Here is a 17391-nt window from a genome sequence, read left to right as displayed (position 1 = left end):
AAAGACAATGCATCCAAATAAAATGCACGTATGAGGATTTACACCCACTTACATGTTAATGTCTTTGAAAAATGGAAACTTTAAAGCATTCAATGAAGACTGTTCATCGCAATAACAAAACAAAGAGGCATTATATCACATATGCATGTCTCATTTATTACCCTCCCAGTTCAAGAACCTTATTCTCTGTGCTCATCTAAGCAAGTCCTTGGTCAGCTATTGTCAAGTACACAAATCCAGATAAAAGCCAAGAAGATCTAATCTGCGCTCTGGACTTTGTGCTTTGGGGAGGTGTTTATGTTGCAATGAACCACTTGGGGGCGGAGGAAGTGAAAGGTCATCCTATACAGTAAGTACATGAGTGTATTGGAGCTTAAAAGGTATACAATCCTAACAATGTTAGGTCTCGCACTCTTTACACCAGTGGTCTTCTGTCCTTTTGGTTTCCTATCTGACCATCTGGTCATGATAGGATGGCAGAAGGGATTTTTGTTTTTAAAAAACAAAACAAATTTTCTAGGGCTTGAAGACCAGGATCAAGAGTGAGGACCAAGACTGAGAACTGCTGCTCGATACCACAACACTCAACTGAGACAAGCTCATACGGTAAGTTCAGTTTAAATGCTACCCCCCCGTGTTTACTATACATTCATTATTTATTTCCTTATTATATTCCAGTACTCAAAGGAAACACTCCTAACAAGTCGATTTTATCATTTCTTTTAACATTGCATGATTGTGTTACTCTGGGTGATTATTCAGCAACATTTCTGAGTGCCAGTTCCTGACCAGTGATGCATTGGCATTACACATCAGGGCAAATCAAATGCCTCCAAGGCCAAAAAAAAAAAAAGAAAAAGAAAAAAAAAAGACATAAAACAGGCTGTGTAAATAAAGCAGAGCTTGTTCACAAGGCAAAGTGTCTCCACCCTGAAATCTCTTCCAAATTGAGTGCAACCTCCTCACTATGTCAAACAACCTCCACAAACAGTGCAAACATCCATTCCATGCTTAATATAATAATGTCTAGAGAACACCCCCCACCCCCCAAAAAACCCCCACCACTCTCACTATGGCTGTCCTCAAACGGGCCAGAGGTTTAAAAAGCTGTTTGTCACCTCACCAACTTTGCCCTGGGTGCTGCTAGGTCGTGACACAGATTCGTTCTGAATTTACATTTATGTTTCCAGTTTCAAATAATAAAAAGCAAGCAGTCACAGCTGCAACATTAGGATACACATCCACTCAGAAGCCACCAGGAAAGGTAAAAAGAGGGGGGGAAAAAAAACATTTTTGGGAAGCAGAAAAGACAGTTTCAGGGAGACAAAACATGACATTATGGAAATGCATGCTTTAAACTGCAAGGCTCAATTAAAATAAAAATGAAAAAAGAAAAACAAAAAAAAAATGTGGAAGTTGATTATTGCAAACACAACACAGTATTTTTTTTTTTAAATACAACTTTTCCCCCCAAAGAGAGGTCTGTGAATGTGTTTTGTGTGCAGACTGAAACTGCCCTGAGTGGAAGGCACTGAAGCAAGGTCATGATGTTTTCATCACATTAAACCAGGTCCTTATACTTTACACTGAATCAGGCAGGTCACAACACATGAGGTCTGCATTCAACTATGCAAAAACGTGAAGGTGATTGCTCAGTCTCTGTTCCCAAAGTTGCAATTCACACTGTACAGGGGTGCCAGCCATAATTCCATTATGATTTTAATAAAGAACATATTAGTAAGAAGTAAGCTCAAAGTGGTTAAATGAACACAAACATGGTCAGTAGTATTGAGAAAACCAGCACTGTAAAGTGGAAGCAGCAGCCAGGTTTTTATATGAAGTACAGATGGATGCAATTTTTCTTTTTTAGTGGCAGCTCTCTGTGTGTGATGCAGCAGCAGAAGGGAACCATAAGCATCTGGTTAGTAAAGCTACAGTACACCGTTTGCCCTGTGAACCCCATACAATGCAAATAAGCTGAGCTAATTTTGGCTCAGGGTGGTCAAAGAGGACTACTCAAGTGGCACAACATGTCAGCATTGGTATAGCACATTATTAAAGAAATCTAAAATTTTGTTAAGTGCAGCAAAGCGCATACAATTTCAGTGTTATCCTAGAAGAACGAGACATTGACACTGTCAGTCAAATAAGATCAACTGTTAATCTGACAAAATATATATATATATAAAAGCACCCATCCTAGAAGTGGCAGAGTAAATTTTGTTTGAAATCTAATCATTATTTTAATAGGCAACGGTACGGTTAATTAAAGACCGTGAAACATGGAAAAGACACTAACAAGTTGAAAATCGAAAAGACAAAATGTGCACATTGAATAAATTCTAGTTACATATATATTTCTTTCTTAAAATTAAAAAGTAAACAACCATTTGCCTACTTCACTGAAAATTGTTTGAAGGCCGCAGAATATTTTCCCTTCATTCTCATAGTTGGTTTGTGTAGAAGAAAGCAAGAAAACAAAAATAGTGCAAGAGGTAATGTAAGAGTGGGTGCTTAAAGTCAGTGATCCAAATTTGAAACAAAAAGATATACACTTAACATACAGAAAGCATGGGCTAATCTCTTAGCCAACCAGTTGGCCTGAATAATGTTTAAATCTTCACTGCTCGCCCTGAAATCCAACAACGCCACACTTAAATATCAAAACCGGCCCACTTTGAAACAAAACATAAAGACAAACGACTTTTCACCCAGTGAGATGCACCTGTTTAAGCCTGCAAAGCCTAGTAGGTTTCCCCTTAAAATGGAGATCAGACTAAGACAAGAATACACACAGTTGGACATCACTTGCACATGCCTTTCACTTTCAGGACTGGCACTTTTTTTTTGTCTGTATTTGCCCATCTTTGATTGCTTTCGATGCCCACCTCTCAAGGTGTGTCACATATTTGTGTCCCTTACACATCCTGTGGCTTTTTTTTAATTTTTTTTTTATGTGGCCTGCGAGCCATGAGCATCCCCGTCAGGGCTGAGGGCAGCTGGTCGACCTTGAGCTAAAACGCTGGCAGAGACCATTGGCAGGTGAGCACCTTCGCTCACTAAGTTCTCATATTCGCTACTGTCCTCGTCCTCGTCCTCCTCATCGTCTTCCTGCCCTGCAGCTTGTCTGTCTAACGAGTCAGAGCTTGAGCCGTCACCATTGCCAAGGTACGGAGTGCTGGGAGTGGTAACGGGATTTGAACTTGCGCTGAGGCCCAGGCCCAGCCCGTGGCCAAGACCCAAGCCCATCACCGTAGGGCCAGGGGTAGGGTGTCCTGGGGAGCCCACAGCTTGGGGTCGAGGTAACAGAGCAGCACTAGTAGGGGGGGAAGAAGAGGGCAGGAGAGAGTCATCTTGGGACATGAGGTCAGTGTAAGATGGTGGGTTAGGTGAGGTACTGGGCCGCTCCGGAGCAGAGGGTGTGGGGAAAGTTATCCCGGACAGCGGAGAACCCTCACAAGGTTCTGTGTTCTCCTCTGGAGTGGAATGGGAGTCTGCATTTTGGGCTTCACGGAGCCCTGCAGAGAAAAGAGAAAGATGTAGCTATTAAAAACATGTAAGGTAAATGTAAATGCCACTTATATGCATATTAACTGTTGACTGGTCTAACATGAACTTAAAAACTTAAAACTGAATTTCTCTGAATGTGTAGCTTTGCATTATTAGCTACTAGCTTAAAAGGATGTTATAATCTACAAGATGTTAGTTCACTGTCTGCATCCAAGTTTAAGCCCAAATTTGTGGTTCTAAAATTTAAAGCAGCACGCATTTGAAATATTAATGACATAATTCCAGTATACTGAATGCAAATCAGTTACGTACTTCTCTCCTCTTCTGCAGTCTTGCGTTTCCTGAGAGCAATTTGTTGTTTGAGTTTGTTCACTTCCTCTTGAATTTTCTCTTTAACACGCTCACTTTGTTCCACTTCACCACAAACAGCCTAAATATAGGGCAAACAATTTATCAGAAAAATTAAATCTCATGCAAAATAGAACAAAATAACATAAATATTCTACTGCCCAAAGAAGTTCATAAAATGTTTGAGGTGAAATAACAGGAATTATTCAACCCACCTGCAGTTTATCTTGTAGTGCACTGTAGACTTGGAATATTGTTCGGATATCCTTCATCACACCGTCTTTGTCAAAAAATTCAGCCCTGCAGACATATTCACCAAAAAAGATTTCAAACACATCTTTCAAGAAAACAAAACGATACACAGCAAAAACCTACATATTTTATCAATCAAGACCACAGATAAATTGTGGTTTTTGTTGCTGTCTTCTATAGTAAAGTTAAACCGTAGCTAACCACTGACTCTTCAAAGTACAAGCTGAATAAGCTGAAGAGACAGGCCTGACCAAACTCTTCCTGTAACACACACGGTACTCTTCCACAGCAGAAACAGAGGGTCTAAGTTTAGATACAAAAACAGAAATAAGAGATGAAGCACGTGCAGGCCTTCACATACCAGCTTTGCACTGCAGTCACCAACAAATATATGCTGATCCTACTTGCACAAAGTGTCAACCATAAACTTTCATAAACACATACACACATTGGGATTTAGCTGCTAATTATGCCCTTAAGGGTAAACTATACTATGGCATCAGGTGAAAAACAGGTGGATGCTGCAGCCCCATTCTTATCATAGGAGAAAAATGGCTGTACAATCCGTACCCCCCAAAATGGTAGTTACCAGTGGCATAGGATAAACAGTTAAACAAAACAAACTGGTAATTCAGACCTTACCCATGCTCTTTAATGACCTTTGCGTAGTTAAGTGAGGTATTGGGAACTGAAGAGACTTTGTATTCCTGCTGGCTCGTGTTACCAAGGTTTGGGATTGAGAGTGTAATCCTCTGGTTGTACCTACTGAGTGGATATAACCAGTTAGTGCTTTTAAACCATGAAAAACTTCTTCAGGAAACATAAACACTATGTTGCGCGTCATATTTTGCCATTTACACATCTTTAAAAAGTCCATTCTGCACCAGCTTGTTATCAGAAGTAACAAGTAGCACCAATCCATTTTTTTCTTTTAAATAGCTTAACTCAGATTATCTTCTGATACCAATTCACAATACAATCCCATTGACATAGAAATGCATTAACTGTGGATAAGGCAAATAATTTATCAAAAGCTGTCATTACCTTCGATTAGGTCTGAAGAGCACATATTCCAGTGCGTGTGTGGAGCTGTTGGCGGTGGAGATGAAGCTAAAAAGAAGGAAGACGAGGTCGGGTACACCGAGCAGCTGGGTCAGCTGTTTGTGGATGATCTGTTCCCTGAACGACATCTGCTGCTGCGTATTCCTTCGGAACCGGTACCAACCAATGACATTCTGCACGGCCACAGAAACAACTCTTTTAAAATGTGCTCAAGCCTCTCTATGCCCTGTTTAGGACAAAGTACCAAGTATGTGCAGAGGCTAAATGAACAAAAGACATCATAGTATGTCTGCAAAAATAGAAACTTTTGGTCATTATGAAACTTATGCATTTAACAAAGGATGTACATGTAAGGAGGTGTAATGCCATTAAGCTCAATGCAATGATGATTTCACAAATAGGATTTGTTATGATTACTTTCAGCATAAATGTAACAAGACATTTCATAGCAATTCAGTCGTCTCACAAAAAAAGTTCACTTACTTTCCGTCTATCTTTAAGAATGCTGTTGAGACTTTCTTCATTGACTTTACCTGCGTAGTCATAAAAGCTGATGAGAGAGAGGAAGAAACAGGTTTTAAATGGATTCATCATGTTCCCACGCCTCCTCTGCTTTAGCCTTGTCATATGGGGCCATCTACTGTCCAACTGTCAATACCATAAGCTACTCTGTACATACTCTGTTTTTTTGAGAGAGAAAAAATGAGACTGAACAATAACACGTGGTTTCAATGAGTTACAGTAAGAATTCATCCACCTACCTTATCTTGTTAAGCGTGTGTTACAATAAAGTTTTACATCAAGTTTTCCTAAACCCCTAATGGACCGAATTGCTGATGTACAATGTTAGCTTGGATGAAACAATGTCTGTACTACACTATTACAACAAAAAACTAGTACATATACTGTGTACTGTACAGTGAACACTGAATGAAACCTGTTTAAGTGAACAAAGGTCATATCTTACCTAAACAACTGTGCACAAGGATCATGGTGATGGATTTCTGGTGAAAATAAGCAGTGACAAGATTCTTTAGTTACTTATCATCATGTATGCAAATCTTTATGAGTGTGATGCAAATTTAAGGCAACATGTAGACCCACAATTTAAATATATAACACAAAACAACATCAATGAGATGTCATTGACACTGGTGTATTTATCAAATTCAACAAGACACGTGTAACTTATAAGAACAAAAACAAATGTCTATAGGGCCCCACAAACAGCAAACATGACCTTGGAAAGCAGAAACGCTTCTCTTGCTGATTATTTTAGACTTGCTTGCTATTCCAAATACTTTAAGAGGAGATCATAAGCAAAAATAAAATAAAATAAGCAGAAACATGAGAATATGTAGTAAACAATAAGAATGGTAAATGGTAAATGGCCTGTATTTATATAGCGCTTTACTAGTCCCTAAGGACCCCAAAGCGCTTTACATATCCAGTCATCCACCCATTCACACACACATTCACACACTGGCGATAGCAAGCTACATTAAGAACACTGACTGTCACTTCTAGAAACACTGAAGTATGAGTAGAAAGTCAGGAAGCAGTAAACTTAAGAACTCCACTCAACAAAGAATAAAAATTTAAAAAAAATCTTCAGTAACACCTTACAGAGGATTTCCCCAATTTAAAATGCCTGACTGTCCAGCTGAATAATATTAGTCTCATAATGTTTTCCTTTTCCCCAAAGTCCTTAAACATCCTATGTCCTAGCAGGGATGATGTGATGTAAATGTAGATATTTTTAAATTACATTTATTATTAATAAATAAGCTTAGTTTTGGAGTCAATAAAAGTTACAAGTTAGTAAAAGGGACGTTAACATTTGTCTGTATACACCTGCGCTGTCTCAGGAAATGGAAGTTTCTCAGTAAGCCATGGCAGTGTGACAGAGTCAGAAAACACATACAAAAACCCTAAGATCAAAGCATGACAATTGAAATACCAGTACTTAATTTTAATCTGCTCATTTCCCGCTGTCATGTGTGCCATGAGAAGGAGGTTTAAAACGGTGATGTGCGAGCTTCTCTGTCCTGTGTTAATCGGTCAACGCAAAAGTGTTTAGTCTGTTTCAGGGCTTACCTACTACCTGTAGCAGTTCAGCGCTGCTGATCTGTGTGTCACTGATGCTCACAGTCTCTTCTTGCCTTACATCTCCTAATAGGAAGCCCTCCTGTGTAAAGATGTTTTCACAGAATAGTGGTTAAGTAGTGTTATTAATTTCCTAATTAATTAATGGCTTAAGCATAAGTTTGCTTGTCTCTACCTGACAAAAACAAAAAAACAAAACAAAAACATTAAAAAACAACAACAAACCCATAATTGCATAAATGTTCACATTCCCTGATTATTTTAAAAATGCTGCTTTACTCCTCAAATTCTCCATAGGTTGGCTTTTAAACTTAATACTCCATTTTATAACTCAAAGACATTTGGATTATCAACCAAACAGCTTCTACATTTTTCCCCTTATGTTTTTTAACCTATTCTTGCCTTTGGACCAACTCCTGTTGTTTTTAGATGTGTTATAAAAATAAAATGATCTGATCAAATGATGAAGTCACAAGTCATTTAGTAATAAATGCAACACATGATGTGAAATAAAGGTCAGTAGATTACCAATTCTGCTAATAACACTCTTCCATTAGAGATGCCCAGATCTTTGTTAAGAGTGGTGAACAGGCTGTACTAAATAGGATTTACAAAGGAGTCATACATAAAATAAACAAATGACCTGTTTTACAAGTATCGTTATGACTCCGTGTTATTGTATCTATTCTTCTAAACAGTAAATCATCCGGTCCTCTTTGGCAACTTAAAATATCTTTATAGAACTATTACATTTTTTGCAATTTCTGATGCCCTCTTGGCCAGATCTCTCTCAGAAAAAGACATTCAGAATCACCATGAGAATTTTTATGTGGATAAATAAATAATAATAACAACAACAATAATAATAATAATGGATTTCATTTATATAGCGCTTTTGGGGCCCTCAAAGCGCTATATAATAGATATGCTTCAAGTGTGTTTGACAGAATATAGGTCAACAAGTCATTTGCTTTTGGCAAATACCTGAAATCACTTTTTGGCACTACACAGGAATCAGATTTTTCAGCATTCTCAGCCTCCCATATGGCTGACTTCAAGCTGGTCTGTTGAAGTCAGCTACATGTTGACATGCGATTAGTGGTAAAATGAGTAAAAAAAGTCTGTCAAATTAAACCACTGGAGGAGCGCCGCAAAAACATTTGCAACAACAAACCTAATCAAACCAAACCTAATCAAATCGCGCTCACCCAGCTGAACATGGTCATTTTAAAGAAGCTAACAAAGTGGCTAAACATAAAGTTATCTAGCGCTCAGAGCTGGCTGCAAGCCAGCAGCCTCACTATAAGCAATAAAAGAATCAAAGCATCATCAGGAAAATTATGGAGACGAGTAGTCTTTCATATTTAGTTTTATTATGAAGACAATATTTTGCATTCAAGAAAATGTGATTTTTATTTGTATGTGCTGAAAATTGGAATCTGATACATTTCTACTGTTCATAGCAAACAACAACATAAGACCTATTTCACAGTAGGTAAACACATGTAACTAATCACCTTCTATTCTAGAAAATAAACTGTCATTAATATCAAGTCAGGTCAGCATATTTCTATAGCACATTTTAATACAACAGAAGTTGACCTAAAAGGCTTTATGGGCACATTCATTTGCAATCCAGGTCTCAAAAGCCCAATTGCAAACATAGGACTTACATAATCATGCAACATAATAAAATTATTACAAATATAACTAAATTCTAACAACAGCAAAACAGTCATAATAACAGAAATTGAAAACATTTATGGCGGGTTTGACCGAACCACAAGTAAAAACAAATTAAAACAGTCTTTAGAGCTGGTTTCACAGGCCCAGTTGCCTTTAGTTTTTATGCGAGAAGTGGGCTCTAACCGAGGTTGTGAGAATGGTAACCTCAGTAACCTGAAGGCAAAATGTTATTAGTAACACCTGTGTTTACTTAAGACTACATGTCAAAATATCTGCTGTGAAATAAGTCCACTGCAATTAAAAGACTCCTTGTAACCTGTAATATTAAACAACAAATACACTTTTTGTTCCTGTGTGAACATTCGGTCGCGCCAGCTGCTGGTAAACAATCAGCTCTTTCTGCCTATGCCAGGAATGCAGGGCGACTATTAAAAGAGGAGAACGGATGTGAACAGAGGCTGTCGGCAGCCTGGTTTCCTTATTTCACATATGCTATTAAAATCATTTCTCATCGACGACGTTTCTTCGATGTTCTTAAAGAAAATAAAGAAAAACAAATCTGCGCATCCCAGCCGTTTAAATAGACACACTGGTGACTTAAGAGTGAAAATCAGCGATTTGGCTACCAAGCTAATCTAGCAATGCGGAAACAAGAGAAACAAATCTGTTTGTATAACTCCGTTTTTTGATTTATGGCGTTATCTCGGTTTTGAGGATATAGCAAATTCCTTTAAAATAAAAGGTCAACATGACTTTAACTTTTAGGAGTACCTATACGCGGAAGTCACTTAACTTGGTAGCTTAGCTAGCATGCTAAGTAGTACGGGGTATTTCCTGGAATCTAAACTTTCCCAATATGATTTCCTCCATAGAAATAACAGGTGTTCTTTTATAGGCAAAACTATGGCTGTATATGTTACAGCTGTGCCACTGTAACACATGACATCACCTTAAGATTACTATCCCTGTGATCATGTTGCCCAAACTTAACACTCTGATTAAATATACTTGCCGGTAAATAGACGGAACCAATACTAGCTAGCCAGCAACAGGATGATGACACTGGGAAAAAAAAACAACACAAACTAACGTCGCCGGTGAACGAACAGACACACCATTGAGCTACACACGTCTCAGCAACCATCGCATGACAGTTTGTAAGCACAGTTTAAAACACTTACATGATCCGCGTTGCTGTTGGTGCTGTGATAACACACAGAACTAAAAGTATAACCTGAAATGGATGCCGCCATGATGGAAACATCCCTATCAATCCCGATGACCCCTGCGGTTGGAAGCACGCCGTTTAGACGCAAAGTCTTGTGGGAACTGTAGGACACGTCTTGACAGGCTAGACAAGCATGGAAGACGCCGGAGAGAGCACGCGTGGCTGTGAAAATATCTCGGATTCCGAGGAAGACCGATGCTCAGAAAATGACTTTGGGACGTCCAAACTCGGAACTAAAGAGTTGTGAGTGTTTGTAACGTAAATTTATGATGGTGGACGTCTTGTGTCAGGCTACACAGTTAGCTAGCGGATACCACTCTCAGAGTCACTTTACACATTTTGTCCACTGTGCTATAAGATAAACACAACTTATAGCCATCAAATCGAGCATGAAGAGGTTTAATTCTTAGTTACAAGCTTACAGGTAACCATTGATAGAGCGAATGGTATAAGTAGAAATGTGTAACACTTAAACCATTAAATTAGAATAGATTAAGTAAGCATTAAATACGAGCTTTTTAGCTTCATGCTGCTGACTTGTTTATTTACTGAGCTACCTGAGTAATTTGTTTTGACCTAACAGCATGTCATGTGTATGCCATAGTATTAACAAATGATCTGGGGGGTTGGGGTTTGCAGCTGGGATGATGCATACCAAAAAGAGCTTGAGACGTTCAACGATATTGGAGATGTTGGTGAGATATGGTAATAATGCAGTGTATTGGCCACAGTGGTCATAGCCATAATAATTTCTTGAGACAAACTGATGGCTTGCTTCACTTCACAATAACCTGTGGCTTCTTAAAAGGTTTGGTGAGGAAAGCATGAGCCGTGTGCTGCGATGGATGGACAAAGCGAAGATCCCAGAAAATGCTGCCATTCTTGACATTGGCACTGGAAATGGAGCTTTTTTAGTTGAGCTGGTATGGATAGAGTAAAATTAATGACACTTTATGTTTGTTTTTTTTATGTATACGATGCTACCTGGCCCTATGTGAAAGGGTAATTGCCACCTAAACCTAATAACTGATTGTGCCCCCTTTACCAGCAATAATAGTAATCAAGCATTTGCAATAACTGGCAATGAGTGTTTCATATTGCTATGAATATAGAGAATTTTATCCCAGTCTTCTTTTCGTTTCGTTTCGTTTCTTTTTTTTTTTTTTTTTTTTTTTTAATGAACACAGTTGGAGGGTTTGAGCACGAATGGCCTTCTTAAGGTCATGCCAAATTATCTCAATCAGTTTTAAGTCCAGACTTTGATTAGACCACTCCAAATCATCGAGTCATTGTCCTGCTGCATAACCCATGTTTGTTTGAGCTTTAGGACACAAACTGCTGGCTGGCTAGAGAATCTCCCTGAGGAGGTAGAAGAGCAGAATTCATTGTTCCATTCATTGTTCCTGAAGCAGCAAAGCAGCTCCAGACCATCACACTACCACCACCATGTTTGACTGTAGCTATGATGGTCCCTCTATGACTTGCTGTGTTAGTTAGACAGATGGAATGGGATACAAACCTTCCAAAAAGTTTACAATTTCTCTCATCAGTCCACAGAATATTCATCAAGATTTTTTTTTTTTTGGCTAACATGAGACAAGCTCTTGTGATCTTTTTTTTTTAGGCAGTGATTTTTGTCTTGAAACTCTCCCATCTATCTGCTCAAAACCTTAAAAAAATTGGTTTGTGACCCCTTCCAGACCTAAACATGTCAGTGACTTTCACTGACTTTTTTCTTTTAAAAAATCCCCTCAAGAACAGAGATTTTGGCATGATGCCTTGGGTTTTGAGACCTTTTAGCTTTCTTTACTTAGTCATATAGGTTCTGTTTCAGTAATTTCTTGATTCAGCATGTCTGACAGTAATCATACTAGGTGCAGCTAGTGGGATTGAACTCTGCTTTCCAAGAAAATTGTGGTTAATCACAATGCATCCAACCCAGTTGTAGTTTGTTTTTTTTTCTTACCAGAATGAAACTGAGACTTTTGCAAACTATTTTATCCACAGCTATTAAACCAAAAATCTACAGCTAATGTATATTTCCCATTTCCATGCCTTCCTCTGTTAACACTTGGCGCTTCTGGTACCACTGTAATAGAAAATCCCTTATCTTTTTCTCATTGTTGCTTTTCCTCTGAAGTATTTTTACAAGCAGCTAACTCAATGTCCTGTTTTTAGCAGCACACGCAGGGCCAGATCACATAAATTGTTTAGTTTATATCTTTACAGACATGTTAGTAAGGACAAAGGTTATTATTGTAACTGTTCATAATTTATTTATTATTTGTTTGCTTTCCCCCCCACCAGGCCAAACATGGATACAAGAATCTGACCGGCATAGATTATTCTCATGCTTCTGTGGAATTGGCCAGAAGTGTGCTTCAGGCAGAGAAACTGACAGATGTCACTGTAAAGGTGTGTCCAGTCAAGATTTGGAGTTCATTTAAATTTGTAAGGAAGATGATACATTGTGTTCATGTTCACAGAAATGACCAGCAGTAACGCCAAACACACTTTATAGCTGAAATTTTAAACGTGTGGATTTTGTGCATTAAGTTGCTGCCACTCAATGATGAGCGTAGCATTTAAACCTTTTAATTGATTCTGCATAAATATTTGGAGGGCTAAGTGAATCTTTTTTTTTCTGCAGTGTACAAATCACGCTTTGATACAAAATGAATCCCTCCTAAGTTCCAATAATACAATATAGTTTTCAGCATACAGTGAGCCAACCTAGAGCCTGGGAAGGTTGGAGGAAACTTTCTTGTGTTTACCATGTGGGAGAGTTGGATAGGAAGAAGGCCTTGAATGTGGTGGATGTCTGCCAACCTCATACCCCAAATAACTTGGCAGGCTTTAACACACATTTTCTATCATATACACGCAAGAAAAACAAGTTATGAATGCTGGCTGGTCTATAAGGGTTGTGATGAGTGACTTTTCCACTCCTTCATGCATAATACAGTTGCATATATGTTGTATGCATTTCACACCTATGATGCTGCGTGCTCTGCTTGTGCAGAAAGGCTGCCACTGAAGTCAATATTGACCTTAGCTGTGCAGGGGAGGGCTCAGTATGTGAGAGAGAAATATGTATGTTGGCATCTGGGTCATTTCTGCACAACTGCCAACGTAAGTTGTATGAACGTGCCTGTCGCTCTGAGGTCATTCTTAGACCTATGTCAGAACCCCTTTGCAGTTTCCATTAGTCACTGTCTACTGCTCTTTTGACACTTTCACCTTCACGCATTCCTACAACGTCTTCCCACTTTTTTCTATTTTACAGACTCACACTAAAGTCAGTTGTAGCAGTATATAGCTGTACCTGTCCTCAGGGAATCTCTGTTGATCCTCCTCCATAAATCTAATATGTGTCATGAGTAGGTAGCTCTAGAGCTCACCCCAGAGATCTGGTGTTCAGCCATCTGTCCAGATAAAGGAGTCCTTTCACTAGTGGTATGGTGGGCCAGAACCCTCAGCAAAATTAAGTGCTGTCATGTCAACAGTTGGAATTTAGTTTTAAAGTAAACCATTGAAGTATAGCACACTTCATCTTGGGATCTGCTGAAAGATTTCTTCTGCAGGTAACTGTACACATTTCTGTAGTGTTGATCACTACATTTTTACCTTCTCGCTTTTTCTTAATTTTAGGAGATGGACTTCTTAAGTTGTCCGAAGGAGTTAAAAGGTTTTGACGTCTGTATCGACAAAGGAACATTTGATGCAATAAGCTTAAACCCAGTCAACACCAACGAGGGCAAAAGACAGTATGTCCAAGCCCTAAAAGATGTTCTGAAGGATAATGGATTCTTTGCCATCACTTCCTGTAATTGGACAAAAGAGCAGCTACTTGACAGATTCAGTGAAGGTGAGAAAAAATTCATTACTGTTTGGAGTGCACTGAGTTATCATGGCTGAGGATTGGTATTAAATGTCACATCAGTTTTGAGTTGGCGGAAATTTCAAAGACGGGATGATGAAGACCTGAACGCCTTAAAAATATGTACATGCTCACTGGCCATATTGTTGTTAAATGCTGATATCAATGCCAGTCAAATGGCAGCAACCCATGTTAACATGATCCAGATGACCTGCTTATATTTAACGGAGAAAAAGAATGGAGAAGAAAGGTGATTTTAGGCGACTATGAATGTGGTATGGTTGTTGATGCTAGATGGGCTGCTGTGAGTATTTCAGAAACTGCTGATCTGCTGGGATTTACCCACACAGGTATCTCTAGGATTTCATGAGAATAATCCAAAAAAAGAGAAAATAACCAGTGAGTGGATGTTCTCCTGGGAGAAAATTGGCTTGTTGGTGTCAAAGGAGAATGGCTAGACTGCTTCAAGCCAACAAGAAGGCAACAGTAGCTCAAATAACCACTTGCTACTGCTAAGGTATGAAGAAGAGCATCTGTGAGTGAATTACATTGAACCTTGAAGCAAATGGGTTACATCAGGCCCATTAGACACTTTAAGTAAACCTGACCTTTGATCACGCATTTAATTATGCAGCCAAGGATTATGTTAATTAATTCCTGTGGCAGTTTTGAGTCTACCTTGATATTACTTAAATGCTTCCTGATTTTTTTTATTTATTTATTTTTTATATGGTGTTGCAAAAGGCCAGTGCACTGGTCTTGGAGAATTGGGAAAATTATATATGCACCTTTTGGTATTTTGTGTTGAAAAAATATTAATTAAATATCTAAATGTGTTTAAAACACTTTACTAAGGCTTTAGTGGAGCTTTTAACTTCAAGTAATGTCATGGGGTTCTTTTTTTAATGAGCGAGTCCTAACATTGTTTAAGATAAGGGAGTGAATTGTTTCTTTGACCTGCTGATGACCTAACCCGGATCAAGAATTTGCTGCAATAAATCACACAAAAATCTTCTTGGCTGTTTTGTTTGTTTGTTTTTTTTTTGTTTTTTTTAAATGAGAAAGGGAATACATTAAATTCGTTTGTTTGGGGGGGGGGGGGTTGTTGTTTTTACTTAAAGGATTGATAAGTTCAGCTTTCTTGAGTAGCCTATTTTCTATGGGGTTTTTATGTTTGTTTGTTTTTTAGGGTTCTCAGGGACTCTACAGGCACACTTGCTGAGTTGTAAATGGGTTAAAGCATTTGCCAAAACATGTTGATCATTTGGGTGTGCGGCAGTATAATTTAGTCGTCTCTTTTTTTTTTTTTTGTCTCATTCTCATTTAACAGACAGACAGTTCCACAATCGCTACCTGGCAGGTTGTTAAGCTCCAGGCAAAAAGAGCCTGTTAAGTCAAAATTTCAGTAAGATAAGCTGTCATCTGTTCCCTCATTGTAGTCACTCTGGAGAGCCTGCAGGGGGCCAGAGGGCCTTGCGATTGAATAAGGAGTCTCTGCAGAACACAAAGTGGCTTTCCTCAATTAACTCATTCACTGCCAGCCATTGGCAGTGAATGAGTTAAACCCATTGACTCATTCACTGCAATTGACGGCTATAGACGTCAATGGCAGTGAATGAGTTAAAAGAGGGTGTTCTTTAATGTTTTGAATGTGATTGGCTGTCATCAATTAAGTTGGTCCTAAGTCATTTCCACCTAATAGTTGAGCAATGTCCACTTTGGCTGAGGAGGGCCCACTACTTTCTGAGATCTCATCTTTCACAGTGACAGCCTGTCTTCACTAGCCCCCCAGGAAGCGTCACAGATGGTCAATGGATCTTCACTCAGTTCTGCTCCTTTTTTTTAGTAACAAAACCACAGAAGATGATAAAAGATTCTGGCCATCTGCTAGGTTTTTTTGCAATGTACATTTCATAACTTGCGCATTTTCTTTGTGTTGCTTCACAGGATTTGAGTTTGTGCAGGAGTTGTCTACACCCACTTTCCAATTTGGAGGCAAGACGGGCAACAGTGTAGCAGCGCTCATCTTCAAAAGAGTGCATTGATTTACGTCAGACAGGATATCACCACAGGAAATCGTCACATCTTTGCACTTTAAAACTCTTTTTTTTTTTTTTTGACTGTGTAATGAAACAAAGTTGATCAACGGAGTGGGGTGTTTTTTTTTCTTAAAATAAACCTCTTTTTTTTCTTGCTTCCTTTCATTTCCAATCAGCCTCATTACTAAATGCATATTAACTAAACACCAATTTAGAAATATTTATTTTAAAAGTTTATGATCAGAAATGCACATACAAATAATACTGATGTTTGTCTGTACTTTAAAAAGTGCTGAATTGCATGATGTTAACTGCTTAAATGAGTTAACGAAGTTGGCACACAATGTATACACAGTTAGGTTTATATTAGAGGTTTTCATTGAAACGGTTGGTTAACTAATTTAGTTTGATATGGCATGTCCATCCAAAGTCTTTCCATCTGTTACAACATTATTTAATCCAGTGGAAAATATTTAATGGAAATATAGCTTCGTCAAAGCTGATTGTAGCAGAAAGGCATCCAGACGACAAGTCAGTGTTTGATTTGATTAGTGATCATAAGCTTATGGGCAAAATGCATTATGTCATCTCTGCAGTAGCTTGTACTCAGTGTTTTTCCTTATTCCATAAATCATCTTTTGACCTTTAAAGTTGCTTTGCAGTGACCCCGTTATGAGTCCTGACACTCAGAAAACAAGTGTTCAGCCTAACAAGGTTCTTAATTACAGTCATCTTTCATACCATGCAAAGAAGCCCCTAACTAATTGGATAAACTGGAAGCAAGTGGCACTTGGGGGTCCTGGGTACTGTGATTAAGAGGTGCTAGCATAATGAATAAGCAAGAGGCCACGGCTTCAGTGGGAGGAAAGCTTGTCTGCCATTTCCTTTCTCAATGGCATCATTAATAACTGCCAAACCCTGGATCCTAATTGCAGGCTGAGACAGTGGCCCAATGGGAGCTGTCGATGTTGAGGCATGCTGTTGAGTAAACACATGCAAGCTTTACAAGAATTACTGCCTGGAAATTTACAAGGCTCTGGATATCCTGCCTGGATGTGCATGTTATGCCCACATTTGAAGCTCTCACAGAGATTTTCCCATGAAGAGAAATGTGCTTCATTGAGCTTCAGCTAAATAGGCTGTCCTTTACTTTTATCAACATTTAATCTTTCTGTGTCTATTTTTTTTAAGTTGTTAAGAAGCTCTTATGAGTTAGAAAAGTTTAACACCAGTTTAAATGAATAGGGGGGGGCTAATTCATCCTTCATCTTTAAAAATAT

General features: G+C 38.6%; 2 protein-coding genes across 6 annotated transcripts; one reads left to right on the top strand and one right to left on the bottom strand.

The window, feature by feature from the left end:
- Window positions 1-1045: 1045 nt before the first annotated feature.
- abraxas2 (abraxas 2, BRISC complex subunit) lies at window positions 1046-10424 on the bottom strand. 4 transcript variants are annotated; one of them, XM_086259243.1, is made up of 9 exons: window positions 10146-10424; window positions 7270-7360; window positions 6140-6176; window positions 5656-5722; window positions 5155-5345; window positions 4753-4872; window positions 4074-4158; window positions 3823-3940; window positions 1046-3518 (listed from the first exon to the last, which is right to left on the bottom strand). In XM_086259243.1, exons 1-9 carry the CDS (start codon window positions 10215-10217, stop codon window positions 2953-2955), a joined length of 1347 nt encoding a protein of 448 aa, XP_086115369.1. In that variant the 5' UTR covers window positions 10218-10424; the 3' UTR covers window positions 1046-2952. The 4 variants fall into 4 exon arrangements, with proteins under 4 accessions (XP_086115369.1, XP_086115368.1, XP_086115366.1 ...); XM_086259242.1 differs by having other exon boundaries at window positions 4753-4875; window positions 10146-10418; XM_086259240.1 differs by lacking the exon at window positions 10146-10424 and adding an exon at window positions 9977-10139 and having other exon boundaries at window positions 4753-4875.
- Window positions 10241-16270, top strand: eef1akmt2 (EEF1A lysine methyltransferase 2). 2 transcript variants are annotated; one of them, XR_015124442.1, is made up of 7 exons: window positions 10241-10435; window positions 10832-10897; window positions 11001-11115; window positions 12500-12607; window positions 13844-14060; window positions 14423-14589; window positions 16020-16270. XR_015124442.1 is itself a non-coding variant. In XM_086259244.1 (6 exons), the coding sequence occupies exons 1-6, from the start codon at window positions 10326-10328 to the stop codon at window positions 16115-16117; spliced, it is 714 nt and encodes a 237-aa protein (XP_086115370.1). In that variant the 5' UTR covers window positions 10255-10325; the 3' UTR covers window positions 16118-16270. The 2 variants fall into 2 exon arrangements, 1 of the variants encoding a protein (XP_086115370.1); XM_086259244.1 differs by lacking the exon at window positions 14423-14589 and having other exon boundaries at window positions 10255-10435.
- The last annotated feature ends 1121 nt before the right edge of the window (window positions 16271-17391 follow it).

Source organism: Aulonocara sp. 'chitande type north' Nkhata Bay, linkage group LG13, assembly GCF_057382095.1.
Source record: "Aulonocara sp. 'chitande type north' Nkhata Bay isolate Kocher_YH1m ecotype deep benthic linkage group LG13, A_spYH_male_GT1.1, whole genome shotgun sequence".
Lineage (NCBI taxonomy): Eukaryota > Metazoa > Chordata > Actinopteri > Cichliformes > Cichlidae > Aulonocara > Aulonocara sp. 'chitande type north' Nkhata Bay.
This window is presented reverse-complemented; position numbering and strand designations above follow the sequence as displayed.